The sequence below is a fragment of the Nerophis lumbriciformis genome, linkage group LG18, assembly GCF_033978685.3.
Source record: "Nerophis lumbriciformis linkage group LG18, RoL_Nlum_v2.1, whole genome shotgun sequence".
Classification (NCBI taxonomy): domain Eukaryota; kingdom Metazoa; phylum Chordata; class Actinopteri; order Syngnathiformes; family Syngnathidae; genus Nerophis; species Nerophis lumbriciformis.
This window is the reverse complement of record NC_084565.2, coordinates 1520001-1541468: the sequence shown is the minus strand read 5'-3', so window position 1 is coordinate 1541468 and position 21468 is coordinate 1520001. Positions and strand designations below refer to the sequence as shown.

General features: G+C 46.5%; 1 protein-coding gene across 2 annotated transcripts in view; it reads right to left on the bottom strand.

Annotated features, from left to right (window-relative positions):
- LOC133617502 (kynurenine--oxoglutarate transaminase 3-like) overlaps positions 1–21468 on the bottom strand; it is a 37789-nt gene that overhangs the window by 10340 nt on the left and 5981 nt on the right. Inside the window, exons 3-8 of one of the 2 annotated variants that reach the window (XM_061977458.2) lie at positions 19343–19404; positions 19141–19285; positions 5547–5696; positions 5402–5488; positions 5218–5340; positions 5037–5157 (exon numbers count right to left, since the gene is read on the bottom strand). In XM_061977458.2, coding sequence (XP_061833442.1) covers positions 5037–5157; positions 5218–5340; positions 5402–5488; positions 5547–5696; positions 19141–19285; positions 19343–19404 — 688 coding nt within the window. Of the gene's footprint in view, positions 1–5036; positions 5158–5217; positions 5341–5401; positions 5489–5546; positions 5697–19136; positions 19286–19342; positions 19405–21468 lie in introns of those variants that run through there. The other variant, XM_061977459.2, reaches the window with a different exon arrangement.

The window sequence follows — 21468 nt, the reverse complement described above, 5'->3', positions numbered from 1 at the left end:
GAGGCGCACGCTTACCTGCGACTAGCCGTAGGAGGCGCACGCTTACCTGCAACTAGTTGTAGGAGGCGCACGCTTAACTGCAACTAGCCAGAGGAGGCGCACGCTTAACTGCAACTAGCCAGAGGAGGCGCACGCTTACCTGCGACTAGTTGTAGGAGGCGCATGCTTACCTGCAACTAGCCAGAGAAGGCATACGCTTACCTGCAACTAGCCGTAGGAGGCGCACGCTTACCTGCAACTAGCCGTAGGAGGCGCACGCTTACCTGCAACTAGCCATAGGAGGCGCACGCTTACCTGCAACTAGCCAGAGGAGGCGCACGCTTACCTGCAACTAGCCGTAGGAGGCGCACGCTTACCTGCAACTAGTTGTAGGAGGCGCACGCTTAACTGCAACTAGCCAGAGGAGGCGCACGCTTAACTGCAACTAGCCAGAGGAGGCGCACGCTTACCTGCGACTAGTTGTAGGAGGCGCATGCTTACCTGCAACTAGCCAGAGAAGGCATACGCTTACCTGCAACTAGCCGTAGGAGGCGCACGCTTACCTGCAACTAGCCGTAGGAGGCGCACGCTTACCTGCAACTAGCCATAGGAGGCGCACGCTTACCTGCAACTAGCCAGAGGAGGCGCACGCTTACCTGCAACTAGCCATAGGAGGCGCACGCTTACCTGCGACTAGCCGTAGGAGGCGCACGCTTACCTGCAACTAGTTGTAGGAGGCGCACGCTTAACTGCAACTAGCCAGAGGAGGCGCACGCTTAACTGCAACTAGCCAGAGGAGGCGCACGCTTAACTGCAACTAGCCAGAGGAGGCGCACGCTTACCTGCGACTAGTTGTAGGAGGCGCATGCTTACCTGCAACTAGCCAGAGAAGGCATACGCTTACCTGCAACTAGCCGTAGGAGGCGCACGCTTACCTGCAACTAGCCATAGGAGGCGCACGCTTACCTGCAACTAGCCAGAGGAGGCGCACGCTTACCTGCGACTAGCCGTAGGAGGCGCACGCTTACCTGCAACTAGTTGTAGGAGGCGCACGCTTAACTGCAACTAGCCAGAGGAGGCGCACGCTTAACTGCAACTAGCCAGAGGAGGCGCACGCTTAACTGCAACTAGCCAGAGGAGGCGCACGCTTACCTGCGACTAGTTGTAGGAGGCGCATGCTTACCTGCAACTAGCCAGAGAAGGCATACGCTTACCTGCAACTAGCCGTAGGAGGCGCACGCTTACCTGCAACTAGCCATAGGAGGCGCACGCTTACCTGCAACTAGCCAGAGGAGGCGCACGCTTACCTGCAACTAGCCATAGGAGGCGCACGCTTACCTGCGACTAGCCGTAGGAGGCGCACGCTTACCTGCAACTAGTTGTAGGAGGCGCACGCTTAACTGCAACTAGCCAGAGGAGGCGCACGCTTAACTGCAACTAGCCAGAGGAGGCGCACGCTTACCTGCGACTAGCCGTAGGAGGCGCACGCTTACCTGCAACTAGTTGTAGGAGGCGCACGCTTAACTGCAACTAGCCAGAGGAGGCGCACGCTTACCTGCGACTAGCTGTAGGAGGCGTACGCTTACCTGCAACTAGTTGTAGGAGGCGCACGCTTAACTGCAACTAGCCAGAGGAGGCGCATGCTTACCTGCAACTAGCCAGAGAAGGCATACGCTTACCTGCAACTAGCCGTAGGAGGCGCACGCTTACCTGCAACTAGCCATAGGAGGCGCACGCTTACCTGCAACTAGCCAGAGGAGGCGCACGCTTACCTGCAACTAGCCATAGGAGGCGCACGCTTACCTGCGACTAGCCGTAGGAGGCGCACGCTTACCTGCAACTGGTTGTAGGAGGCGCACGCTTAACTGCAACTAGCCAGAGGAGGCGCACGCTTAACTGCAACTAGCCAGAGGAGGCGCACGCTTACCTGCGACTAGCCGTAGGAGGCGCACGCTTACCTGCAACTAGTTGTAGGAGGCGCACGCTTAACTGCAACTAGCCAGAGGAGGCGCACGCTTACCTGCAACTAGCCAGAGGAGGCGCACGCTTACCTGCGACTAGCCAGAGGAGGCGCACGCTTACCTGCGACTAGCTGTAGACTAGTTGTAGGAGGCGCACGCTTAACTGCAATTAGCCGTAGGAGGCGCATGCTTACCTGCGACTAGCCGTAGGAGGCGCACGCTTACCTGCAACTAGCCGTAGGAGGCGTACGCTTACCTGCAACTAGCCAGAGGAGGCGCACGCATACCTGCAACTAGTTGTAGGAGGCGCACGCTTAACTGCAACTAGCCGTAGGAGGCGCACGCTTACCTGCAACTAGCCGTAGGAGGCGTACGCTTACCTGCGACTAGCCATAGGAGGCGCACGCTTACCTGCAACTAGCCAGAGGAGGCGCACGCTTACCTGCAACTAGCCATAGGAGGCGCACGCTTACCTGCGACTAGCCGTAGGAGGCGCACGCTTACCTGCAACTGGTTGTAGGAGGCGCACGCTTAACTGCAACTAGCCAGAGGAGGCGCACGCTTAACTGCAACTAGCCAGAGGAGGCGCACGCTTACCTGCAACTAGCCAGAGGAGGCGCACGCTTACCTGCGACTAGCCAGAGGAGGCGCACGCTTACCTGCGACTAGCTGTAGGAGGCGTACGCTTACCTGCAACTAGTTGTAGGAGGCGCACGCTTAACTGCAATTAGCCGTAGGAGGCGCATGCTTACCTGCGACTAGCCGTAGGAGGCGCACGCTTACCTGCAACTAGCCGTAGGAGGCGTACGCTTACCTGCGACTAGCCGTAGGAGGCGCACGCTTACCTGCGACTAGTTGTAGGAGGCGCATGCTTACCTGCAACTAGCCTTAGGAGGCGCACGCTTACCTGCAACTAGCCAGAGGAGGCATACGCTTACCTGCAACTAGCCTTAGGAGGCGCACGCTTACCTGCAACTAGCCTTGGAGGCGCACGCTTACCTGCAACTAGCCTTAGGAGGCGCATGCTTACCTGCAACTAGCCAGAGGAGGCGCACGCTTACCTGCAACTAGCCGTAGGAGAGGCACGCTTACCTGCGACTAGTTGTAGGAGGCGCATGCTTACCTGCAACTAGCTATAGGAGAGGCACGCTTACCTGCAACTAGCCGTAGGAGGCGCACGCTTAACTGCGACTAGCCGTAGGAGGCGCATGCTTACCTGCGACTAGCCGTAGGAGGCGCACGCTTACCTGCAACTAGCCGTAGGAGGCGCACGCTTACCTGCAACTAGCCTTGGAGGCGCATGCTTACCTGCAACTAGCCATAGGAGAGGCACGCTTACCTGCAACTAGCCGTAGGAGGCGCACGCTTACCTGCAACTAGTTGTAGGAGGCGCACGCTTAACTGCAACTAGCCGTAGGAGGCGCATGCTTACCTGCGACTAGCCGTAGGAGGCGCACGCTTACCTGCAACTAGCCGTAGGAGGCGCACGCTTACCTGCAACTAGCCGTAGGAGGCGCATGCTTACCTGCGACTAGCCGTAGGAGGCGCACGCTTACCTGCAACTAGTTGTAGGAGGCGCACGCTTAACTGCAACTAGCCGTAGGAGGCGCACGCTTACCTGCAACTAGCCGTAGGAGGCGTACGCTTACCTGCGACTAGCCATAGGAGGCGCACGCTTACCTGCAACTAGCCAGAGGAGGCGCACGCTTACCTGCAACTAGCCATAGGAGGCGCACGCTTACCTGCGACTAGCCGTAGGAGGCGCACGCTTACCTGCAACTGGTTGTAGGAGGCGCACGCTTAACTGCAACTAGCCAGAGGAGGCGCACGCTTAACTGCAACTAGCCAGAGGAGGCGCACGCTTACCTGCAACTAGCCAGAGGAGGCGCACGCTTACCTGCGACTAGCCAGAGGAGGCGCACGCTTACCTGCGACTAGCTGTAGGAGGCGTACGCTTACCTGCAACTAGTTGTAGGAGGCGCACGCTTAACTGCAATTAGCCGTAGGAGGCGCATGCTTACCTGCGACTAGCCGTAGGAGGCGCACGCTTACCTGCAACTAGCCGTAGGAGGCGTACGCTTACCTGCGACTAGCCGTAGGAGGCGCACGCTTACCTGCGACTAGTTGTAGGAGGCGCATGCTTACCTGCAACTAGCCTTAGGAGGCGCACGCTTACCTGCAACTAGCCAGAGGAGGCATACGCTTACCTGCAACTAGCCTTAGGAGGCGCACGCTTACCTGCAACTAGCCTTGGAGGCGCACGCTTACCTGCAACTAGCCTTAGGAGGCGCATGCTTACCTGCAACTAGCCAGAGGAGGCGCACGCTTACCTGCAACTAGCCGTAGGAGAGGCACGCTTACCTGCGACTAGTTGTAGGAGGCGCATGCTTACCTGCAACTAGCTATAGGAGAGGCACGCTTACCTGCAACTAGCCGTAGGAGGCGCACGCTTAACTGCGACTAGCCGTAGGAGGCGCATGCTTACCTGCGACTAGCCGTAGGAGGCGCACGCTTACCTGCAACTAGCCGTAGGAGGCGCACGCTTACCTGCAACTAGCCTTGGAGGCGCATGCTTACCTGCAACTAGCCATAGGAGAGGCACGCTTACCTGCAACTAGCCGTAGGAGGCGCACGCTTACCTGCAACTAGTTGTAGGAGGCGCACGCTTAACTGCAACTAGCCGTAGGAGGCGCATGCTTACCTGCGACTAGCCGTAGGAGGCGCACGCTTACCTGCAACTAGCCGTAGGAGGCGCACGCTTACCTGCAACTAGCCGTAGGAGGCGCATGCTTACCTGCGACTAGCCGTAGGAGGCGCACGCTTACCTGCAACTAGCCGTAGGAGGCATACGCTTACATGCAACTTTTTCGACCAAACGCCTTTTTCTCATTGAAAAATTTATTTTTTTAATACATTTTTGAAAATAATGAATGTTTTTTGTGTTCTAGCTTAGTGGTTAGCAATGCGTCGTGTAGCATGTTTATCTATTTCTCGAATGCTACGAGTTTGTTGGCTTGTCAAATTTGCCGACTGAAGCATTATCACCATGTATCCTACGTATCGTGCAAAAAGACGGAGCCTACTACAGTGACAAACCCATTTTCAGGTGCTGGCACCCGCGGTAGACGATCCACTCGTAGACCTCGTCACTGAAGCACAGCGTGTCGTGTTTGAGGCACAAGTCAGCGATCACCTGCAGCTCCTCTCTGGTGAACACCTGCGGGAGGGAGGTCCACACTTCAGGACCGCTTCAGGTGTGGCGTGTCGCCGCACGTACCTTCCCCACGGGGTTGTGCGGGGTGTTGACGATGATGGCCTTGGTTTTGGAGGTGAATTTACCGGCCAGCTCCTCGGGGTCCAGGAACCAGTCGGCGCTGGAGGCGGTTTTCCTCCCCGGTTTCTGCCACAGAGTTCGCCTTCAGGCCGAGGCGGGGGATTTCAAAGCGCGAGGGCGTGCTTACCGGGCGTAGCGAGACCAGGACGGGCGTGGCGCCGGCCATGCGGACCATGGGCACGTAGCAGTCAAAGAAAGGTTCTATGACGATCACCTGGAGGGAGGAAGACCGTGGTGACTGGTAGAACCTGGGGCGGGAGGAAGACTCTCACCTCGTCCCCCGGGTCCACCAGACCCTGCATGGTGCAGAACAAGGAGCCGTACCCTCCGACGGTGACCAGGACTTCTTTCATGGGGTCAATATGGCGCCCCTGCACCTTCCCGTACACCTGGGAGAGCGCCTTCACCAAAGCGGGGTGTCCCTGTGGACGAGATGCACACCTTACCTTTCTTTACATGGCGACACAACACTCCATTGTAGGTCCACTCCTCTTTTCTAGCACATTTAGCAGATGCGGGGGTCCTTGGGCACCTCACCATTTACTCTGCTTCTTCCTACTCCTTTTCGGACATGTTAGGATGTAAACATTGTAACTATACACGCGTTTGGAACACATCACTCTCTTTTTATTTGATTACTCCTTTGTTACGTCCAAAATGAATATACTAAGGTTGATCCCATATCAACACTTTGGTACCGGTACTGTCGGAGGCAGATATTTACATATATCCGAATTTAAGTGTTACTTCTTTTTATTTCATAATTATATTACAAAACAGCTAGTGTTTTTCTTCCAATTGTGGTCTTTTGGTTGTCTGCAAGACTGTGTGCTTAACCTCGAGTGAGGAATGTAGAAATAGAGATAATGGGCATGTGTTTTGGCTAGAGAGACATGACTGCCAGGGTGGGAGGAAGGGAGACTTAAGAGGGAAGAGGGTTTTGTCGGGGGGGGCAGACCATCTTAGCGGCGCGATTGAATGTTCTATGCTGGACTGGTCTTAATGTATATATGCAAAGCTTTGCAAATATATTGTGGTTTTTCTACTCAGCTTTAAGTGTCGTAAAGAGCTTGGGAGCGACTTGTGACTTGAATTCCCTGGGAGGAACAACGGGTCCAAAACGCAAAATGTATTTTGATATTTTTGTATATAAAGGGACCACAACAAATGTCATTATTGTCTTTATTTTAACAACAACTCTTAGGGTACATGAAATATATGTTTATTATTGTAATTTAGTCCTTAAATAAAATGTTGAACATACTAGACAACTTGTCTTTTAGTAGTAAGTAAACAAACAAAGACTCCTAATTAGTCTATGCAGTAACATATTGTGTCATTTATACACCTATTATTTTGTACACATTATGAGGGACAAACTGTAAAAAATTGATTATTAATCTACTTGTTCATTTACTGTTAATATCTGCTTATTTTCTCTTTCAACATGTTCTATCTACACTTCTGTTAAAATGTAATAATCACTTATTCTTCTCTTCTTTGATACTTGACATTAGTTTTGGATGATACCACACATTTAGGTATCGATCCGATACCAAGTAGTTACAGGATCATACATTGGTCATATTCAAAGTCCTCATGTGTCCAGGGACGTATTTACTGACTTTATAAACATAATGTGAATTTTGAAAAAAGATTTTTTGACGATAAAAAATATCGATGTAATCATTGTAGTATCGCCTAGATACGCTCTTGTACTTGGTATCATTACAGTGGATGTCAGGTGTAGATCCACCCATGGCGTTTGTTTACATTGTGACGCCGGTGAGCTATTGTATCCTCCTACGGTGTGTAGTGAAGCATGTTTAGCTATTCCTCGTCCTCCAGTGATAATAATACTTGCAAGAAATTCATTGTTAATCTAACTACTACACCATCTCATCTTTACAATATTTGGGGTATACATTTACAAAGCAATTGAGAAGACATACAAATACATTACTTATTAAATACAATACTAAAAAACAGAAACTAATAAAAGCAACAGTATCAATCAGAAAAATTAAAAAAATACTATCGATAGTGGTTTTTTTGTTTTTAATCCAAAACTTCATTCTTTACCAAAAAATTGCAAACATTTTTTATAGTTTATATTTTTTTCCCCCTTCCTTTCATAATTTTTGAGAATCGATTTAAAATCAATTTAAAATCAAAAAATGTGGATTGATTTTTTTGAGCACCCCTAAAATTTCAATCAATCAATCAATCAATCAATGTTGACTTATATAGCCCTAAATCATGAGTGTCTCAAAGGGCTGCACAAGCCACAACGACATCCTGGGCTCAGATCCCACATCAGGGCAAGAAAAAACTCAACCCAATGGGATGACAATGAGAAACTTTCATTGAAATGTAGTTTAATTCTGTTTATGTTGACCCACTGTTGGCGTTAACACACTTTTTGTGTCTTTTTATGCATTGAAACCAGAAAGGACAAACATTTCCGGAAGTCCGTGCGTCTCCGGGATGCAGATTTTTTTTTCTTCTTTATACCGCCCCTGCCCTCTTCAGGTCAAAATAGGGATGTCCCAATCCGATATTTGGATCGGATCGCCGATATTTGCCAAAAAATGCGTATCGGCAAGGCATGGGAAAATGCCGATCCAGATCCAGTTTAAAAAAAACTCCGGTCCGTGTTTTCCAACGCACCGATTTAAATAATACATTCCACTTTTCTGCTGCTCCCTATTTCCGTTACGCATTTTCCAGCACACCTTCAACACATCCACAGGTCTATGGATTCTCACGCAGTTGCTTTTAGCTGCTGGCATTACATGACAGGCTCTTCTCACTCTTTCCTGTGTCTCCCTCCACAGACAGCAAGCGCACCTTCTTACACACGTCACATACGTATACGTCCTCTCCCAGCAGAGAGGTAGCAGCATGGCTAACGTTAGCTGTGATGCTAGCGCAGCCGCTAAGGTGCGCACCTGCTCAAACGTCCTCTGCGCACGGCAAATCTATGCCACGCACAAAATCAAATAAAAAAATAAGCGCATAACAATTTTCGACACACGGACACGACAGAGAAAACAGTTTTCGTCATCATTGTTCAAATATTGTGACGTCTGTCGAGACGCTTATCTCCATTTGGTGCCACACGCCCACACCATCAAAATGCCGAGGCAAAAATTTCCACATCAACACCGTATGAAAAAATTAGTGATTTTTTTAGTTGTGATTTCCTTCTCTGCATGAAAGTTTAAAAGTAGCATATATTAATGCAGTATGAAGAAGAATGTTTTAATGTAGACATGCAAGCCTTGAAAGAAAATGTTGAAAATCAAGACTACATTTCCTGCAAATGGGTGCATTTCTACCCTATATTTTAACTTTAGATTTATTCTCATATCAAACTCTTTTGGCTGTCTTTTTGACACTTACATCCGGCGCCCCCCTCCACACCCTGGATTATAAATAATGTAAATAATTCAATGTGATTATCTTGTGTGATGACTATTATGATGATAGTATATATCTGATAGTATATATCTGTATCATGAATCAATTTAAGTGGACCCCGACTTAAACAAGTGGAAAAACTTATTGGGGTGTTACCATTTAGTGGTCAATTGTACGGAATATGTACTTCACTGTGCAACCTACTAATAAAAGTCTCAATCAATCAATCAAAACACACAGAATCATCATACTGCTGTGATTATATGCATCAAGTCTTCATTCAAGGCTAAGGCAAAATATCGAGATATATATCGTGTATCACAATATGGCCTTAAAATATCGCAATATTAAAAAAAAGGCCATATCGCCCAGCCCTAGTTCAATGATGCCATTTCTGTTTGTCATGTATAATTTTGTCTATTTTGTGTTTATCCTTGAATAAACAGGTCAGTTTCTTGTATTATTCAAACTCCCCTAATTCAGCTGGCTAGTTGTTATCAAGAGTACTAAAACCCTTTTCAACATGATTCTGACAACTAAGTAGGCTAAATAACTTTAAACTTTAATACATGCTCGGATAGGCCAGTATCGGTCACTATCGGTATCGGATCGGAAATGCAAAAACTATATCGGTATCGGATCGGAAGTGCAAAAACCTGGATCGGGACATCCCTAATTCATATATAAAATGTATATTTACTTATTTATGAAATATATGTTTTTGTTATGAACTCTCTGAGCTGCCACCTTAACGTGGTAGAGGAGTTTGCGTGTCCCAATGATCCTAGGAGCTATGTTGTCCGGGGGCTTCCATGCCCCCTGGTAGGGTCTCCCAAGACAAACAGGTCCTAGGTGAGGGATCAGACAAAGAGCAGCTCGAAGACTTCTATGGAAATGCAAGAACCGAGACTCAGATTTCCCTCGCCCGGACGCGGGTCACCGGGGCCCCCCTCCGGAGCCAGGCCCGGAGTTGGGGCACGATGGCGAGCGCCTGGTGGCCGGGCCTGTCCCCATGGGGCCCGGCCGGGCACAGCCCGAAGAGGCAATGTGGGTCCCCCCTCCAATGGGCTCACCACCCATAGCAGGGGCCATAGAGGTCGGGTGCAATGTGAGCTGGGCGGTAGCCGAAGGTAGGGCACTTGGCGGTCCGATCCTCGGCTACAGAAGCTAGCTCTTGGGACGTGGAACGTCACCTCGCTGGGGGGGAAGGAGCCTGAGCTAGTGCGCGAGGTAGAGAAGTTCCGGTTGGATATAGTCAGACTCACCTCGACGCACAGCAAGGGCTCTGGAACCAGTTCTCTCGAGAGGGGCTGGACTCTCTTCCACTCTGGCGTTGCCAGCAGTGAGAGGCGACGGGCTGGGGTGGCAATTCTTGTTGCCCCCCGGCTCAGAGCCTGCACGTTGGAGTTCAACCCGGTGGACGAGAGGGTAGCTTCCCTCCGCCTTCGGGTGGGGGGACGGGTCCTGACTGTTGTTTGCGCTTACGCGCCAAACAGCAGCTCAGAGTACACACCCTTTTTGGATTCACTCGAGGGAGTACTTGAGAGTGCTCCCCCGGGTGATTCCCTCGTTTTACTGGGGGACTTCAACGCTCATATTGGCAACGACAGTGAAACCTGGAGAGGCGTGATTGGGAAGAATGGCCGCCCGGATCTGAACCCAAGTGGTGTTTTGTTATTGGACTTTTGTGCCCGTCACGGATTGTCCATAACGAACACCATGTTCAAGCATAAGGGTGTCCATATGTGCACTTGGCACCAGGACACCCTAGGCCGCAGTTCTATGATCGACTTTGTAGTTGTGTCATCGGATTTGCGGCCTCATGTTTTGGACACTCGGGTGAAGAGAGGGGCGGAGCTTTCTACCGATCACCACCTGGTGGTGAGTTGGCTGCGATGGTGGGGGAGGATGCCGGACAGACCTGGCAGGCCCAAACGCATTGTGAGGGTTTGCTGGGAACGTCTGGCAGAGTCTCCTGTCAGAGAGAGTTTCAATTCCCACCTCCGGAAGAACTTGGAACATGTCACGAGGGAGGTGCTGGACATTGAGTCCGAGTGGACCATGTTCCGCACCTCTATTGTCGAGGCGGCTGATTGGAGCTGTGGCCGCAAGGTAGTTGGTGCCTGTCGTGGCGGTAATCCTAGAACCCGTTGGTGGACACCGGCGGTGAGGGATGCCGTCAAGCTGAAGAAGGAGTCCTATCGGGTTCTTTTGGCTCATGGGACTCCTGAGGCAGCGGACAGGTACCGACAGGCCAAGCGGTGTGCGGCTTCAGCAGTCGCGGAGGCAAAAACTCGGACATGGGAGGAGTTCGGGGAAGCCATGGAAAACGACTTCCGGACGGCTTCGAAGCGATTCTGGACCACCATCCGCCGCCTCAGGAAGGGGAAGCAGTGCACTACCAACACCGTGTATGGTGCGGATGGTGTTCTGCTGACCTCGACTGCGGAAGTTGTGGATCGGTGGAGGGAATACTTCGAAGACCTCCTCAATCCCACCAACACGTCTTCCTATGAGGAAGCAGTGCCTGGGGAATCTGTGGTGGGCTCTCCTATTTCTGAGGCTGAGGTTGCTGAGGTAGTTAAAAGGCTCCTCGGTGGCAAGGCCCCGGGGGTGGATGAGATCCGCCCGGAGTTCCTTAAGGCTCTGGATGCTGTAGGGCTGTCTTGGTTGACAAGACTCTGCAGCATCGCGTGGACATCGGGGGCAGTACCTCTGGATTGGCAGACCGGGGTGGTGGTTCCTCTCTTTAAAAAGGGGAACCGGAGGGTGTGTTCTAACTATCGTGGGATCACACTCCTCAGCCTTCCCGGTAAGGTCTATTCAGGTGTACTGGAGAGGAGGCTACGCCGGATAGTCGAACCTCGGATTCAGGAGGAACAGTGTGGTTTTCGTCCTGGTCGTGGAACTGTGGACCAGCTCTATACTCTCGGCAGGGTCCTTGAGGGTGCATGGGAGTTTGCCCAACCAGTCTACATGTGCTTTGTGGACTTGGAGAAGGCATTCGACCGTGTCCCTCGGGAAGTCCTGTGGGGAGTGCTCAGAGAGTATGGGGTTTCGGACTGTCTGATTGTGGCGGTCCACTCCCTGTATGATCAGTGTCAGAGCTTGGTTCGCATTGCCGGCAGTAAGTCGGACACGTTTCCGGTGAGGGTTGGACTCCGCCAAGGCTGCCCTTTGTCACCGATTCTGTTCATAACTTTTATGGACAGAATTTCTAGGCGCAGTCAAGGCGTTGAGGGGATCCGGTTTGGTGGCTGCAGGATTAGGTCTCTGCTTTTTGCAGATGATTTGGTCCTGATGGCTTCATCTGGCCAGGATCTTCAGCTCTCACTGGATCGGTTCGCAGCTGAGTGTGAAGCGACTGGGATGAGAATCAGCACCTCCAAGTCCTAGTCCATGGTTCTCACCCGGAAAAGGGTGGAGTGCCATCTCCGGGTTGGGGAGGAGATCTTGCCCCAAGTGGAGGAGTTCAAGTACCTCGGAGTCTTGTTCACGAGTGAGGGAAGAGTGGATCGTGAGATCGACAGGCGGATCGGTGCGGCGTCTTCAGTAATGCGGACGCTGTATCGGTCCGTTGTGGTGAAGAAGGAGCTGAGCCGGAAGGCAAAGCTCTCAATTTACTGGTCGATCTACGTTCCCATCCTCACCTATGGTCATGAGCTTTGGGTTATGACCGAAAGGACAAGATCACGGGTACAAGCGGCCGAAATGAGTTTCCTCCGCCGGGTGGCGGGGCTCTACCTTAGAGATAGGGTGAGAAGCTCTGTCATCCGGGGGGAGCTCAAAGTAAAGCCGTTGCTCCTCCACATCGAGAGGAGCCAGATGAGGTGGTTCGGGCATCTGGTCAGGATGCCACCCGAGCGCCTCCCTAAGGAGGTGTTTAGGGCATGTCCGACCGGTAGGAGGCCACGAGGAAGACCCAGGACACGTTGGGAAGACTATGTCTCCCGGCTGGCCTGGGAACGCCTCGGGATCCCCCGGGAGGAGCTGGACGAAGTGGCTGGGGAGAGGGAAGTCTGGGCTTCCCTGCTTAGGCTGCTGCCCCCGCGACCCGACCTCGGATAAGCGGAAGAAGATGGATGGATGGATGGATGTTTTTGTTAACAAGTTAAAGGTGTTTAATGATAATACAAGCATGTTTAACACATAGTTAATATTGTTAATAAATTAAAGGTGTTTAATGAAAATACAAGTATGTTTAATACATATAGTTAATATTGTTAATAAGTTAAAGGTGTTTAAAGATAATGCAAGCATGTTTAACACATATAGTTAATATTGTTAATAAGTTAAAGGTGTTTAAAGATAATACAAGCTTGTTTAACACATATCGTTAATATTGTTAATAAGTTAAAGGTGTTTAAAGATAATACAAGCATGTTTAACACATATAGATTCCTTTCTTTCATGAAGACAAGAATATAAGTTGGTGTATTACCTGATTCTGATGACTCGCAGTGATAGGAATCAGACAGTGGTGCTGATAACGTCCGCATTTTCGAATGGAGGAGAAAAAAAGTCCTCCTTTCTGTCCAATACCACATGAAAGTGGTTGGTTTTTGGCATCTTATTTGTCCAGCTTCCGTACTCCTTTGTATACACTTTACAAGAAATACATTGTCGGCAAACTCCGTAGCTTGCTAGCGTGTGCACGCCAGCTTTCTGAGACTCTTATTTTGTTAGCGCAGGCAGGATGAAGCAGAGCTTTTATTGTGCAACTGTGCAGTCGGTCTTTAGAGTTTTGACGACAGGTACGGCGCCAGAGTCTGTTGAAATAAAGTGTTTCTCGCCTTCCTGTCGGTAATTTTAATGAGTTGGCAGCAGCCAGCGTCATCTCAGAAGACCCTCGGGTGCCGTGAATGTCAATCAAGTGACGAAAGTGACGTCATAGTGAAGATTTATGATCGCTCATTTTTAGGACTATTTTTTTAATGCCTGGCTGGTGATCGACTGACACACCCTCCACGATCGACCGGTAGCTCGCGATCGACGTAATGAGCACCCCTGATGTAGTTATTTGAATGACTCTTACCATAATATGTTACGTTAACATACCAGTTGGTTATTTATGCCTCTTATAACGTACACTTATTCAGCCTGTTGTTCACTATTCTTGATTTATTTTAAATTGCCTTTCAAATGTCTATTCTTGCTGTTGGCTTTTATCAAATACATTTCCCCCGACTTATACTCCAGTGCGCCTTATATATGGTTTTTTCCTTCTTTATTGTGCATTTTCGGCCGGTGCGATTTATACTCCGGAGCGACTTATACTCCAAAAAATACGGTACGCAAGACAAAGATGGCAAAAATCATTGCTATGTTACATAAAATTAAAAACTCTGTAAATCAAAAGTCTCTTAAAATGTTATATAATTCTTTCGTACTCCCTTATCTTAATTATTGTGTTGAAATCTGGGGTACCAATTACAAATCAAACATCAACTATATATTCTTACTTCAAAAGGAAGCCATTAGAATTGTAAATTATGCAGATTATCATGACCATACCAATGCTCTGTTTGTTAAATTAAAAACATTAAAACTGCACGATCTTGTTGACCTCAACACTGCTATTGTGACGTATAAAGCTCATAACCACATGCTGCTTGGGTGTCTACAGGAGAGGTTCAAACACAGGGAGAGTCCCTATGACCTCAGAGGTTCAGCTGTCTTCCAGAAAGCAAACATAAGAAGGAGCTTAAAAAGTACCGTATTTTTCGGACTATAAGTCGCAGTTTTTTTCATAGATTAGCCGGGCTCCAGTGCGATTTATATATGTTTTTTTCCTTCTTTATTATGCATTTTCGGCAGGTGCGACTTATACTCCGTTTTTTTGGAGTATAAGTCGCTCCGGAGTATAAGTCGCACCGGCCGAAAATGCACAATAAAGAAGGAAAAAAACATATATAAGTCGCACTGGAGTATAAGTCGGGGGAAATGTATTTGATAAAAGCCAACAGCAAGAATAGACATTTGAAAGGCAATTTAAAATAAATCAAGAATAGTGAACAACAGGCTGAATAAGTGTACGTTATATGAGGCATAAATAACCAACTGGTATGTTAACGTAACATATGGTAAGAGTCATTCAAATAACTACATCAGGGGTGCTCATTACGTCGATCGCGAGCTACCGGTCGATCGCCAGCCAGGCATTAAAAAAATAGTCCTAAAAATGAGCGATCATAAATCTTCACTATGATGTCACTTGATTGACATTCACGGCACCCGAGGGTCTTCTGAGATGACGCTGGCTGCTGCCAGCTCATTAAAATTACCGACAGGAAGGCGAGAAACACTTTATTTCAACAGACTCTGGCGCCGTACCTGTCGTCAAAACTCCAAAGACCGACTGCACAGTTGCACAATAAAAGCTCTGCTTCATCCTGCCTGCGCTAACAAAATAAGAGTCTCAGAAAGCTGGCGTGCACAAGCTAGCAAGCTACGGAGTTTGCCGACAATGTATTTCTTGTAAAGTGTATACAAAGGAGTACGGAAGCTGGATAAATAAGATGCCAAAAACCAACCACTTTCATGTGGTATTGGACAGAAAGGAGGACTTTTTTTCTCCTCCATTCGAAAATGCGGACATTATCAGCATTCCAATCAATGCAAGTCATCACAATCAGGTAATACACCAACTTATATTCTTGTCTTCATGAAAGAAAGGAATCTATATGTGTTAAACATGCTTGTATTATCTTTAAACACTTTTAACTTATATTCTTGTCTTCATGAAAGAAATGAATCTATATGTGTTAAACATGCTTGAATTATCTTTAAACACTTTTAACTTATTAACAATATTAACTATATGTGTTAAACATGCTTGCATTATCATTAAACACCTTTAACTTGTTAACAATATTAACTATATGTGTTAAACATGCTTGCATTATCATTAAACACCTTTAACTTGTTAACAATATTAACTACGGCTTGTATTATCTTTAACCACCTTTAACTTATTAACAATATTAACTATACGTGTTAAACATGCTTGCATTATCATTAAACACCTTTAACTTGTTAACAAAAACATATATTTCATAAATAAATAAATATAAATTATATATATGAATGATGTAGATCCCCACGACTTGGTCAATTGAAAAGTAGCTCGCCTGCAGAAAAAGTGTGAGCACCCCTGGTTTATAGGGTTAGGCGCAATAAGTGTTCAACTTCAGCCTAAACCCTTTTACTCTGCAACATTTTCAATTTATGAATGTACAACTGTTTGTTTATTTTGTTGACCACTGACCGAAAAAAAAAAAATAAGGAAAAAAATAAAAATAAAAAATGTTTTCTTTTTAAAAGGCATTTTAAGTTAAAATCGTGCGGATTTTTTACATTTTAATGCAGTTTTATAAAGTACCATCTGCATCACAGAGCCAATGAAACTAGCAGCCTGAGGTGTTATTGTATAAAATATCAGATGTAAACAATAATCTGAATAAAAATACCTAATCACCAATTTGACTTATTTTTTACAGCAGTGATTCTCTAACTGCGGGAAAGTACAGTGTTTTATAGTACTATATTCAAACACCGTGTGACTGTTCAAACTGTGTTTAATGATACAGTGGCTAAAAATATGAAACACACTTGTTCAAAGAAGCCTTGTTTTTAGCAGATACTTAGGTCTACTGTGCTACCACGTTTTAGATAAAGTCATAAATAAATATAAAATATGTCAAAATGTAAATATGTCAATGACAAACTGTAGTATTACTATGAAAAGCACATTCTGACCAGGGAAAGACTCTTCTTCATTCCGGTTAACATTGTCTTGATGGCCCGGTGCTTTCCACTGAGTTGTGTCTTGTGCTCTCTACCCCCTCCAGACTGAGCTTACTCCCTCCCTCCCACCTTGTATTCAGAGTATCAAGAATAACGCATTCCATATCGAAGGTAAAAGACAATTTTGTTTGACTATTTGATGTAATAGTTTCCAAAACACGAAGGCAAGTTTCGGTGTCAGTTATGTTGACAACAGCCAGTGCTAGAGGTGTTGTTAAAAGTGGCTTTTAGGTTCTCACAACAGTTCTTGATACAAACTCCTGAGTATTTCGTTTCAAATCAAACTTTAACTTTAACAAATTACTATGAAAATAAATGTGTTAACGGTTGCTTTCCACTGAGTTGTGTCTTGTGCTCTCTCCCCCCTCCAGACTGAGCTTACTCCCTCCCTCCCACCTTGTATTCAGAGTATCAAGAATAACGCATTCCTTCCCTACTTGAAAGATGATTTTGTTTGACTACTTGATGTAATAGTTTCCAATATACAACGGCAAGTTTCAGTTTCAGTTATTTTAACAACCGCTTGTGTCGACGCCGGCCAGCCAGTGCTAGAGGTGTTGTTAAAAGTGGCTTTTAGGTTCTCACAACAGTTCTCGATACAAACTACTGGAGTATTACATTTCAAATCAAACTTTAACTTTAACAAATTACTATGAAAATAAATTTGTTAAAGGTTGCTTTCCACTGAGTTGTGTCTTGTGCTCTCTCCCCCCTCCAGACTGAGCTTACTCCCTCCCCCCCACCTTGTATTCAGAGTATCAAGAATAACACATTCCTTCCCTACTTGTAAGACAATTTTGTTTGACTACTGGATGTAATAGTTTTCAAAACACGACGGCAATTTTCGGTGTCCGTTATGTTGACAACCGCTTGTGTCGATGCTGGCCAGCAAGTGCTAGAGGTGTCGTGAGAACTTAAAAGATCCGTTTCACTTATATGTTGACAACAGTTCTCTATTCAAACTCCTGGAGTATTACATTTCAGGCCTGGATGGCCCGGTGCTTTTCCACTGAATTGTGTCTTGTGCTCTCTCCCCCCTCCAGACTGAGCTTACTCCCTCCCTCCCACCTTGTATTCAGAGAATCAAGAATAACGCATTCCATATCGAACGTAAAAGACAATTTTGTTTGACTACTTGATGTAATAGTTTCCAATACACGACGGCAAGTTTTGGTGTCAGTTATGTTGACAACCGCTTGTGTCGACGCTGGCCAGCCAGTGCTAGAGGTGTTGTTAAAAATGGCTTTTAAAGGCCTACTGAAATGCGATGTTCTTATTTAAACGGGGATAGCAGGTCCATTCTATGTGTCATACTTGATCATTTTGCGATATTGCCATAATATTGCTGAAAGGATTTAGTAGAGAACATTGACGATCAACTTTTGGTGGCTGATAAAAAAGCCTTGCCTGTAGCGGAAGTAGCAGACGAGTAGCGTGACGTCACAGGTTTTGGAGCTCCTCACATCTGCACATTGTTTACAATCATGGCCACCAGCAGCGAGAGCGATTCAGATCGAGAAAGCGACGATTTCCCCATTCATTTGAGCGAGGATGAAAGATTTGTGGATGAGGAAAGTGAGAGTGAAGGACTAGAGGGCAGTGGGAGCAATTCAGATGCTGTGAGAGGCGGGTGGGACCTGATATTCAGCTGGGAATGACTAAAACAGTAAATAAACACAAGACATATATATACTCTATTAGCCACAACACAACCAGGCTTATATTTAATATGCCACAAATTAATCCCGCATAACAAACACCTCCCCCCTCCCGTCCATGTAACCCGCCAATACAACTCAAACACCTGCACAACACACTCAATCCCACAGCCCAAAGTACCATTCACCTCCCCAAAGTTCATACAGCACATATATTTCCCCAAAGTTACGTACATGACAGGCACATAGCGGCACGCACGTACGGGCAAGCGATCAAATGTTTGGAAGCCGCAGCTGCATGCGTACTCACGGTACCGCGTCTGCGCATCCAACTCAAAGTCCTCCTGGTAAGAGTCTCTGTTGTCCCAGTTCTCCACAGGCCAATGGTAAAGCTTGACTTGTCATCTTTCGGGAATGTAAACAATGAAACACCGACTGTGTTATCCGGCACAACAGTTAAGGGGTGCATTCTACGGCGGGGGTGCGTTATCCGGCACAACACCTGCCGCAATACACCGCTTCCCACCTACAGCTTTCTTCTTTGCTGTCTCCATTGTTCATTGAACAAATTGCAAAAGATTCACCAACACAGATGTCCAGAATACAGTGGAATTTTGCGATGAAAACAGACGACTTAATAGCTGGCCACCATGCTGTCCCAAAATGTCCTCTACAATCCGTGACGTCACGCGCTGACGTCATCATACCGAGATGTTTTCAGCAGGATATTCCGCGCCAAATTTAAAATTGCACTTTAGTAAACTAACCCGGCCGTATTGGCATGTGTTGCAATGTTAAGATTTCATCATTGATATATAAACTATCAGACTGCGTGGTCGCTAGTAGTGGCTTTCAGTAGGCCTTTAAGTTCTCACAACAGTTCTCGATACAAACTCCTGAGTATTACATTTCAAATCAAACTATTTGCGGCAAACAAAGCGATTTCGACCACAGTTTGGCGTTGGGTGTGCCTACTCACGAAGCCCCGGGTGTACTGGTTCATCTTGTCCACCGACACCGCCTCCACCAGCGCCTCCTTGATGTACGGCGGCAGCTCCACGTCCGGAAAGCCTTGGCCCAGGTTAACCACGGACGGGTCGGCCGCCAGCGAGGTGAAGGCCACCCTGCAAGGGAGGGCAAGTTGCTACCGAGTCGCCGAGGGTGGAGCGCGGCTTACTGACCACACGTTCTTGTCCAGTCCCTCGATCCTCCTGGAGTTGCCGTGTCGAGACGCCATGGTGTGCTGCCGGACCGGAACCAGAATGAACTGATGCTTTTTGGGCAGAACCCCTGAACAGCTGAGCTAAGCATTAACGCACCTCAGCATGCTAGTGTTAGCATGCAACCTTTCTAGCTACTTTTGCAGGTATACACCTCAGAGTCACACATTTTGTTACTTGACACATGCTAACTGTTAGCTTGTTAGTGATAACATGCTACCTTTTTAGCTAATTTTGCAGGTATACATACACCCCAGAGTCAAATATTTTGTTACTTCACACATGCTAACTGTTAGCTTATTAGTGTTGAAATGCTACCATTTTAAATAATTTTGCAGGTATACACCCCAGAGTCAAACATTTTGTTACTTGACACATGCTAACTGTTAGCTTGTTAGTGTTAACATGCTACCTTTTTAGCTAATTTTGCAGGTATGCACCCCCGTGTCAATATCTTGTTTCTTCACACATGCTAACTGTTGGCTTATTAGTGTTGAAATGCTACCTTTTTAGCAAATTTTGAAAGTATACACCCCACAGTCACATATTTTGTTACTTGACACATGCTAAATGTTAGCTTATTAGTGTTGAAATGCTACCTTTTTAAATCGTTTTGCAGGTATACACCTCAGAGTCACACATTTTGTTACTTGACACATGCTAACTGTTAGCTTGTTAGTGATAACATGCTACCTTTTTAGCTAATTTTGCAGGTATACATACACCCCAGAGTCAAATATTTTGTTACTTCACACATGCTAACTGTTAGCTTATTAGTGTTGAAATGCTACCATTTTAAATAATTTTGCAGGTATACACCCGAGTCAAACAGTTTGTTACTTGACACATGCTAACTGTTAGCTTGTTAGTGTTAACATGCTACCTTTTTAGCTAATTTTGCAGGTATGCACCCCCGTGTCAATATCTTGTTTCTTCACACATGCTAACTGTTGGCTTATTAGTGTTGAAATGCTACCTTTTTAGCAAATTTTGAAGGTATACACCCCACAGTCACATATTTTGTTACTTGACACATGCTAAATGTTAGCTTATTAGTGTTGAAATGCTACCTTTTTAAATCGTTTTGCAGGTATACACCCGAGTGAAACATTTTGTTACTTGACACATGCTAACTTTTAGCTTGTTAGTGTTAAAATACTACCTTTTTAGCAAATTTTGCAGGTATAGACCTCTGTGTCAAATATTTTGTTACTTCACACATGTTAACTGTTAGCTTATTAGTGTTGAAATGCTACCTTTTTAAATAATTTTGCAGGTATACACCTCAGAGTCAAATATTGTGTTACTCGACACATGCTAACTGTTAGCTTGTTACTGTTAGCATGCAATCTTCTAGCTAATTTTGCAGATATACACCCCAGAGTCAAACATTTTTCTAACTATTAGCTTATTAACTGTTAGCTTATTAGTGTTGAAATGCTACCTTTTTAAATAATGTTGCAGGTATAGCCCCCGTGTCAAATATGTTGTTACTTCACACATGCTAACTGTTAGCTTATTAGTGTTGAAATGCCACCTTTTTAGCAAATTTTGCAGGTATACACCCCACAGTCAAACATTTTGTTACTTGACACATGCTAAATGTTAGCTTATTAGTGTTGAAATGCTACCTTTTTAAATCATTTTGCAGGTATACACCCGAGTCAAACATTTTGTTACTTGACACATGCTAACTGTTAGCTTATTAGTGTTAACATGCTACCTTTTTAATTAATTTTGCAGGTATACACCTTAGAGTCAAACATTTTGTTACTTGACACATGCTAACTTTTAGCTTGTTAGTGTTAAAATACTACCTTTTTAGCAAATTTTGCAGGTATAGACCTCCATGTCAAATATTTTGTTACTTCTCACATGTTAACTGTTAGCTTATTAGTGTTGAAATGCTACCTTATTAAATAATTTTGCAGGTATACACCTCAGAGTCAAATATTGTGTTACTTGACACATGCTAACTGTTAGCTTGTTACTGTTAGCATGCAATCTTCTAGCTAATTTTGCAGATATACACCCCAGAGTCAAACATTTTTCTAACTGTTAGCTTATTAACTGTTAGCTTATTAGTG